The sequence below is a fragment of the Anas acuta genome, chromosome 2 (assembly GCF_963932015.1).
Source record: "Anas acuta chromosome 2, bAnaAcu1.1, whole genome shotgun sequence".
In the NCBI taxonomy this organism is placed as follows: domain Eukaryota; kingdom Metazoa; phylum Chordata; class Aves; order Anseriformes; family Anatidae; genus Anas; species Anas acuta.
Genome location: NC_088980.1, coordinates 40,881,716 through 40,891,376, shown reverse-complemented (window position 1 = coordinate 40,891,376; position 9,661 = coordinate 40,881,716). Strand labels below are relative to the sequence as shown.

Here is a 9,661-nt window from a genome sequence, read left to right as displayed (position 1 = left end):
CAAGAAACACTCTTTCTTATCTTGCCCAAGTCGAGGAAAACCCAGGCTGCAGCTCAGAGGCACATGCAGCTGCAGTAAAACGGGGCTGGAATAGATAACGTAGTGTCCGCGCTAGGCAGATGCCATTATTTTCTCTAATCCCTGTGCAGCACTTAGATATTAGTTTAGCGGGTTCCTTAGAAACTGGCGGAGCAAAATTATGCTAAATAAGCAATATTTACTATAAATTCTTCTGATCCTTCCCTCGAGGCGTAATTGAGCACTACGACTGCCTCCTCAAAAGCAGCTGCTTGGTTTCCAACATTTTTACTACTTCAGAAAAGCGTTCTGCGAAGGGAAAACCTTTAAATTATCACTATTCGACTGAAATTATGCTCTTCGGGTACCGATTTGTCTACTGAGCGGGACATGGGGCTGCTACTACCCCCTCCTTTTGTGACTTTGAGCAACCCAAGGCGCTGAGGGGAGGGCTGCTGCGTGCCACACACCAGGAGGGAAATCAGAAATTGCAAACTGGGGGCTGTGTGGTGTCAGAAACCTACGGCCACAATGTTTTGGTTCATTCTGCTGCTGGCGGAAAAGCGAAAGCGGCTTGGACTGGAAATATTCGTCATGCCCAGGCCCCACATACACAAGACGAATTTCGAGCTCTGGTGGTGGAGGCAGCTGCGGAGTGGCAGCGTGCGATGTTTTACTGGGTGGTGGTGGTGGTGGTTTTCACCAAAATCACAAATATTTTAGGAAGGGACCGTGTGGTGTGTGTGGAACTGGGTGCCTCGTTCCGTGACCCTACAAGAAGGCGAGGCGGGGCTGGCTGAAGGGGGACTAGGACACGGCGATGCTCAGGAGCCCCCCCCAAAAATGGGGGAAACGGGAAAAAAAACGGGGCCGCGCCGAGCCCCACCCCCAGCGCCTCCCCTCAGGGGCCCTGAGGGGAGGGGGCCGGGGGCGGCCGCGGCCGTTACGCCCCGCCCCTCCCCTCCTCAGCGCCCCCGCGCGGCGCCCAGGCTCTTCCTCCCTGTTGCCACCCGCAGTGACGTAACCGCAGCCCCGCCGGCTGCCCCTTCCTATTGGCGGGCGGCCCTGGCACTCAGCATGTGATTGGCTGCCGGGCGCGGGGACAGGGCTCCGGTGGCGGCGGTGTGTGGGGGGGCGCAGAGCCCGGTGCGGCGGCGGCGGCGGCGGCGGCAGCGGGGCCGCCATTGTCCGGGCACCGGGAACGGGGCGGCGGGGCGGGGGGGGCGGGAAGGAGAAGGGGAAGGGGGCGGGGCCTGCGTGCGTGCGTGCGTGAGGGGAGCGCGGAGGAAGGAGGGGGGGGTGCGCGGGGGCGGGGCGCGCGGGGGGCATTTTGTTATTAACCTCGCGCCGGGGCCTTTGTGGCGGCGGCGCTGAGGCGGCGGCGGGGCTCGGGTGGGCGCTGAGGGCAGCGGCAGGCGTCGGGCCCGGCCTCTGGTTGAGGCGGGGAGGGGGAGGCGCTTTTGTGCGTGCGGCGCGGCCCCGCCGCTGCTCTGCCTTTCCCTTCTTCCCTCCTCTCCTCAGCCGCCTGCGCCCGGGTTTCCGCTCGGCCCCGGCATGAAGTAGGGGCCGGGCCCGGGGGGCTGCGGGTGTCAGGAGGGCGCTGAGGGGGTCGCGGGGCCCGGGCTGGGGCTGGGGCCGGGGCCGGGTCGCGGGGCGAGGCGCGGCGTTGGGGCCGGCCCTGTGGGCTGCCGCCTGCGCGTCGCCTGAGGAGAGAGAGACGGGAGGAAAATGGCAAAGTCCGGCGGAGGAGGAGGAGGAGGTGGCGGAGGAGGAGGAGGAGGTGGAGGAGGCAGCGGGGGACTGACCTGGGTGGTAAGTTGGGGGGGGGAGTTGTTGAGTGTTGAGGTGATTTTCTTAAATTAATTTGTTATTATTATTTTTATTTTATTTTTTGAGTCCCTTGTGCGTGTGGGCCGGCTTTTAAACGAGGAAGCAAGCAGAGAAGGAGCAGCCCAGCCCGCACAGCTGCTCTGTAGGGGTCCGGGCTGAGGGAAGGTGCCCCGGGGTGGCAGGAGGGGGCTGGCAGCCACGGGGGGTCCTCGGGGTGCTGGGTGGGGGTCGGTGTGTGGGTCTGTGGGCAGGGAGGGGGAAGGAAGGAGCCCCCCGCCTCATAGGGGATCGCGCAGCAGCGGTGCTGGCTGTTGCCCTGTACAAGTCGCAGTTACAGCAGCACAAAGCCTTTGTGGGCTGCCAAAGGGGTCCTGCTTGGATCCCAGCCTCTTTCACAACTAAAAGGTGAAACTCTGAAGTTTTCGGGATGGGTAATGAGGCTGGAGCCCTGTGCTCCAAGTTGTACCTTGGAGTTAAACTTCATTGTCTCCCACAAGATGCCCCGCTATAACAGGGCTGAGAAGGTTGGGGGCTGTTCGTTTGCTTTCTTTTTTTGTTCCTTTAACTGCTTCTCGTGGATCAAACAGCAGTAATGAGGCTTGAGAGGGTGCAGGTGATGAGTGCCTCTAGGACTAATGAATTGCTCTGAAAAGTTGTGAGGTCTTTTGAGGGTATTGGCCTTGGTGCCCAGCACTGAGGGATGCTGCGCAGGTCTGTGGTGCCAGTGGGAAGGAGGAGCAAAGATGACCTGAAGGGGCCTGGTTCACCCAGTCGATAACTTCCTTGCCTCTTGCTTTCTGGATGTGGCATTCAAAACTTGGTAACTTATTTAATGGTGAAGTAAAAAAGATGGTGCATCTGGGTGGACAGTGAGGTGGCTGTGTCTTTAACCAGATGCACGTGCTTTATGGAGTTAGGAACTTTAAAAAGTGTTGTGTAAGAGTAATGAACGAACTTGTTCTTTGGTTGTGTCTTTCTGCATCTTTGAGCTCTTGAGGAGGGAAAAAAAAATGCATTACTAAGGTGAACAAATCCTGTGTATTCTGATGGTGGGTGATTTCTGTGGCTCTAATTACTGCGTTTTATGTTGTTAATTCTATTTAATTTTAAGAAGCCATCAGCATGAAAAGGTATATAAAAATGAGCAAGTTTCTGGGTGTGTCACTTGAAATTAGACAGGTTAGATACAGGAACAGCCAAAGTAAAGAAGCTAAAATCATTCTGCTTTGCTTTCTGCAGTGTGGTGTGATCTTTATCATCTGGTCTTTGCTTAGCTCTTCAGAATTAAGGCTTTTACAGTATAGGTTGGACAAGTAATTGAAAGTTTTACACCTCATGTAGAAAACTGCAGAATGAAGTGTGGAAATCACTGAGTAGGCATTTTAATGAAACGTTCTTAAATCTAATGGGGATGAAAGTATGGTGAGTCAACGGTTTTCTACAATTGGAAGTAATTGGACTCTTCCTTCTCTAAAAGCAGTAAGGAATAAAGTGTTTTTGTCCTGTCACAGTAGTTGTGGAGAAGTAATTAGATCTTAGTTAATACCCTGTGTTGACTCTGTTCAGAAAGCCGTAAGACTTTTTTTTTTTTTTTCTTTCTCCTATGTGCATCTTAAATGCTGAAGGTAGGACCTGTGAGACAGTTCCTAAAGCCAAACGTGTTTGCTGTCAGCTATAGAATACTGGCATACAGAAGAGCAATACTGGGGCAGTGGTTAGCAGTTGGTTTAGTGTGTTAGGTGGAGAAAATGGTGTTGGGGTCAGATGTTGGTTGAGGTGTAGATGGGATATGCTGGCCTTGAGGTTGAGATGTACAGAGTTTGGGACAACTTCAGTCTTCTGGTTTCAGTCTGCCTGGCCTACATCTGCTGGATATGTAGGTACTTGCTACTTGATATTAAGCTCTTCTGAAACTACCTTGAGGGTTTTTTTAGGCTTTGTATTACTGTGGTGAAACAATCATGATGCTTATTTTCTGAGTAATGTATTTCTATTGTTAGTGGTTTCTTTTTAAGACCATAGGAGTTAAACAATTGAAGAGGAACAGAAATAAGTCTAAGCTCTAAAGGGGGGGGGGGAACGTGTTTAAAAATTAATGTGATGGTAGTTTGTATTTCAAATTAGCAAATCCTAGGTGTGTAAACTGGTTCTCACGTCTCACTAAAATTGTCTGTGTAATTTTGGCTTTGACTGTGATTTTAAATGGTATTATTGTTCTTAAGTTCAGCTACCTAGGAAAGAAATGTAAGCAGTTTTGAAAGAGTTTGGGTATTCTTTAAGGTACAGAATTTACACTGGAGTGAATTTCCTACTGGAATGTCCTACAAGTGTCAGGTGATACCTACTTTCTCTTTTAGAGGCAAGATGAATTATGTGGCTGTGGAAACAAACAGCCAGTCATTCATTTTTAGCTACCTAGTAGCTTAGCTTAGTAACAGAACTTGAAGAAATGTAACTAGCAGCTGTGGGCTGGGAAGCGGGCACAGCTATTGGTGATAGGCGCCCATGAGAGTGTACCCATTTAAAAAGTTTATTAGGAAAACAGTGTATTGTTATAAAACTGAAAACAAACTAGGATAACTTAAAACTTATAAATTGTACTAGTGTCCTGGTTTCAGTTAGGACAGAGTTGGTTTTCCTCCTAGTAGCTGGCAGGGTGCTGTGTTTTGGCTTAGGATGAGAAGAGCGCTGATAACACCCTGATGTTTGAATTGTTGCAGAGCAGTGCTTACACCAAGCCAAGGACTTTTCAGCTTCTCGCTCTGTCCCGCCAGCGGGCAGGCTGGGGGTGCAGCAGGAGTTGGGAGGGGACAGACCCAGGACAGCTGACCCAAACTGGCCAAAGGGGCTTTTTACACGATATGGTGTCACGATGAACAATATATAGGGGTGGCTAGCTGGGGTGGGGGGCCAGCTGCTTGGGGTTAGGCTGGGCATCGGTCAGTGTGTGGTGAGCAATTGTATTGTGCATCACTTGTTTTGTACACATTATTATTGTTATTATTAATGTTATTATTTTCCTGTCTTAATAAACTGTCTTTATCTCAGCTCACAGGCTTCACTTTCCCATTTTTCTCCCTATCCCAGAGAGGGAGGGGGGAGCGTGAGTGAACGGCTGTGTGGTGTTTAGTTGCTGGCTGGGTTAAACCACAACAACTAGTTATTTTTTGAGGAGTTCTTTTTGTCACCCAGCTGATTGAGTGTACTTGCAGCTCCCACTTCCCCTGTAATGCTGTAATAGTTGATAAAAGGTGGAGTTTTGACCAACAGATTTATATTAGTTATTTTTTGTGGATGATCTCCAAAGGTCACCCAGAAACATGTTGTGTTATGAGTTAGCTACAAAAGCATTGATCTGTAAAGTAGAGGAGTTTCTGTTAGCAAACATAATGACACTTTCTAATGCTGGAAAAACTTGCTTTAAACAAAACCAGCCACTCTTATCTTCACCCTTTCTTTGTGTTTAGGGACAACTGGAAGTGAGCTGTCATGGTACAGTAATAGTGCTTTTTTAAATATGCCCTGTATTGTCCAAGTGAAGTAATTTCAAGTAACTCTATGAGGTGTGTTTGCTCTGATACAGTGGTAACGCGCACACAACCATTGAAGTGGTTTCAAACAAGCAATACTTCTGCGGTAACTTGTGGGAATGTTTTCAAGGCTTTCTTCTTGACCCTAAAAGCTATGTGAGCCTTATAGATAAAAGCTGAGACTCCTGAAAACAGTTGAAGGCTTCAAACACCACTTCCATCTTCCAGCTCTTTGTGAAGAAAACACTTCTAGGAAATGCTAGCTTAACATGAATATATGCTGAGCATTAATGTGACTTTTCTTTTTTAAAAAAGTTTGTAGCAGAGGTCTGTGTGTTTCTTGAACAAAATAGAACAGCAGCAATATGTATACCAGTTAGGCCTAGACTGGTTCATACATGGTTTGAATAAATACCTGAGCTGTATATTGCTAAGTGGAACGACAGATGAATTTAAATTATTTAAATATTTGCTATTAGCGTTTCTCAATAGTCTCAGTTTATGCTGAAAATAACATTTGCAGTAACATCACCTTGCTTTAAACAAAAAACATCTATGCAATAGAGAGGATAGGACACTTCACTCAATACAAAACACCACCATCAAATCTCTGTTAAAGGGTCCTTGTCTCTCTTTTATCACTTCATTTGGAAACAAATGCTCTGAACTGTGATAAAGGATTAGCTTTCAACGGTTTGACTTAGCTGTTAGTAATTTGCTTCAAGAGGATTAAAACAAATCTTTGTCTGGATAATGCTTGATAGTGTCCACTGATAGGCCGTAATTTGCTTCCTAAGGTTTCTGAACTAGGTGGTTTCTAACTTCATGGGTAAGTTTTTTCCATTGGAAATCTGGCTAGGTTTTCTCCTTCCACAAGTACCGGCCCACTGCGGCAGTATGTACTCCATCAGATACCCTGTTTGGGAGCGGAGGCTTTTGAGTGGAACGAGGCAGGAGCTCCCTTCTTCTGTCACTGCAGTGAGTCTGTAAGCCTAGGCCTGTAAGCCGACAGGGTTCTGCCTGCCTGAAGGACAGTTAAGCAAATATGACCAGTAGTAAGACCAAATCCTGATCATATCTTCACTTTTCAAAAAATTAACACACCAGCCTAGAGAGGAACCAAATGTAAACAGTTCTTTATTCTCTTAATTACCATTTATTACCACTTTATTCTGTTCAAAAGCAGGAATAAGTGCTTGAAGTTCCTACACTTAGCTTCTAGACCTTTTCAGTTGCCTTTATAGACCTGGGTTAAAGTTCAAAATGATCTTTCTATTCTTTCCATTTATTTATTTTTTTTTAATCTGGATCAAGCACTCTGTTTCTCCTCTGGCTGAAGCTATGCCTAGGACAGTTCTCGTAACTGTGTATGCCATCAGTTACTTTCTTATCATTCCTCTGACACCTTGTGGCCTCTCCAGAGGAAGAGAGGTCTTCAGCTATTGCGGTGCATTGATTGACTGGCCTTCTCCTGCTTTTAATAAGCACCTATCTTTTCTTTTGTGATGTTGTCCAAAGAGCTGTGGCTTGTGTGTGTTTCCTTCCCCCTTTTACCACGTTATGCAATGGAAGAGAGGTCTGACCTCAGGATGGTACTGTTACGTTTTAGTAAACCTAATGCAGTTTGTAGGTGTTCTGGAGCAGTGTAGTCTGTCAGCAGTCAAGGAGGAGCTGCATTTCCTTCTGCTTCTGTTGATTTTTCTGGTTCTGGTGCCCTTAAGAAAGCAGAGGTGCAAAGAGGTGTGATGGCTCACTCAGATATTCTAGCACTAGAGGAAAATGTTTGTGGCTTGCTTTGGCAAGTTGGATACACTTGTTGTGATTCATCAGATGTTAAGGCTTGCCTGCCAGAAGGGAACGTTGTTACCTTTATCCTCTACTCTCCACAACCATCCAGTGAAATACTTCTGTCGTCGTCTTGTTAAACAGCTAAATAATGCAGGGTCAAGGATGTAATGGAGATGATGCTAGGCAGAGACTTGGTGATGGAATAAGATCAGGGCGACCTCTTTGTGACTGCAGCTGAGCCAGACTCGCAGCTTAATATTATGTGGTTTCACCCCGTGTGTTCTGTGCTGGGAGGAAGACTTCTTACAGCATCAGTGAGAGAATGCTGAATCCGTGGAAGTGAGGAACTAACAGAATTGTAATGAACCTTAGGAAGGTATGTGTATCTTGGAGGGAAGGGTGGTTAAAGGAAAATGCATGGGAGATTAAGTGTTTGTTGGGGGAAGGCGTACATTCAAGTACGTGCCCTCTGTTAATGGTCTTTCTGTCTAGATTTGTATGTATACATAAAGTTTCCAAGCTAACTGTACTGCATTAGATGTGAACTAAAATTATACTGTTTAGGTGGATAAAGTGACCTTTCCAATAAAAGAGCATGTAAGTAGTCTAGGGTAGGCAGTTTAAAACCATATAGATTTTTTGCAAATCTAAATATAGTGTCTTATTTTCATAGACCTCGTTTTCCAGAATCAGACTTCTAATTTGTGTGTGAACTGTGTCTACGTGCAAAAGCTGTCTTCAAATACACGTCTATATTTCAATTAATTAAAAGCATCAAATATGACTCTTAAGGTTTCTATCATAGATTTTGCCCAGGGCAGGGGGAGAGGGAGTGCAAACAAAAAAGCACACTACCACTAAAGCTGATATGAAATATATGGAGAGAACTTGGAAATTAAAACTTCTTTTCAACGTGGGTAATTTAAAATAGTCAATTTTTTGATTACCACTCACAAAGAAAATACTGTTCTGCTCAATATAGGTGTTTTAAAAGGTTTCAAAAATGTATCAGGCAAAAATACATCGTTCTAAATGGGGATAACTGAAGAAGCCTGTGTTGAAAATTGCATGCTTGGAGAATTAGTGGTGTCCTCTCAAATACATGCAGAGAAATCCAAGTACTTTGGAAGAAGGTATTTTAATGTAGATATCCCTTATTTAAACACTGAAGTAAATATTAAGTCAAGACATGTAAAATGTTTTTATTGAACTTTAAAAATAAATAGTAAAACTTAAAATAAAACCTGAGATTTAGTAACCAATGAAGGTGTAAATATTAAACATAACAAATGCTTGTTTATAAACGTAAGAGAAAATAATTCATCCGAAGTAAAATGATAGATCAGTTCTTTTATATATACATATATATATATATATTTTGGTTTAGAAATGTTTCCTTGCTCTCTTCTTCAGTTAGTTCAGTAATGAGTATATAAAGGGCTGATCTGAAAGTGAGGCAAAGATTTCACCCTCGCCCCCCATAAATGAGGATCAGATCTTCTAGTTTCAAAACTCTGGTGTTATCACACATGCTCTTACTCTTAGGGCCTGAGTCCCTTTAAATTATGTTCCAAAGTGCATGTTGAACTTTTTCTGTGATATCGGTTCATCTAGTTTCATTTATTAAAGCTATTTTAAAATGCCTCTGCATCTTAATGCAATTCTAATTTACATATAAATACACTTTGCCACTGAAAGCAAATTAAAGCACCACTTCTAATTTTTTATTTTTAATGATAAATCTGCATATTTATTACAGTGTACACATCGAAGTAATTCACTTTTTTTAGCAACAAAATAAAAGGGCGTCAGCGCAGCTAGTGTAAAGGTTTCTTAAGCTAGAATGTGTTTGAAAGGTTTAGATCTAAATATCAGAGCTATATTTCCCTTAGATATAATTTTAAAAGTTACCTTAAAATGAAAAAGATGCAAAAGAGGGCTAAAATTGTTTAATCTTCTGTATGGATTTTTCTTGATATGTGAGGTAGAACTGCAAATGAGGTATTAAGCTGTCCTCCTTTAAGGGGAGATCTGCATCCTTAAGAGATGCTGAGTTCTGGTATTCTTCCTTTTATTGAATGAGTGGATGTGCCCTAGATTGAGGCTTCCTAGTCCTTATCAAAGATGTTGAATGTTGTGAGAACAGATGTATGAAGAACTGGGCAAACGTCTGCAAGGTGCCACAAACTCACGTGCCAGCTTTCTCAATCTGTGAGGGAATCTTCAGGGAGAGAGAGAGCAAAGCGCAATATTTTCTTGTCACAACAGAATCATGGGAGCTGTAAGATAACAGAAAAGTGATTTTCTTATAAATCAAAAGAACCCAAGATAAGTAGAAAAAATAAACAGCTAATAAATGCTCACTTCCTTGTACCAGAACATCTGATTCTTCAGTAAGCTTGTACAGAAAAATGGGCCAGTAGACAACTGTTTTCTTCCAGTGAATGAAAAATGGGGGGAAGGCTTCATTTGCTTCTTGAGCTGATTTATTGTGA

At 44.7% G+C, this 9,661-nt stretch overlaps 1 protein-coding gene across 1 annotated transcript in view; it reads left to right on the top strand.

Annotated features, from left to right (window-relative positions):
• The first annotated feature begins 1,310 nt into the window (after positions 1-1,310).
• Positions 1,311-9,661, top strand: part of TOP2B (DNA topoisomerase II beta) — a 62,488-nt gene continuing 54,137 nt past the window's right edge. The window contains exon 1 of the mRNA XM_068674395.1: positions 1,311-1,830. Within this exon, the coding sequence (XP_068530496.1) occupies positions 1,747-1,830 (84 nt within the window). The 5' untranslated portion in view covers positions 1,311-1,746. The remainder of the gene's footprint in view (positions 1,831-9,661) is intronic.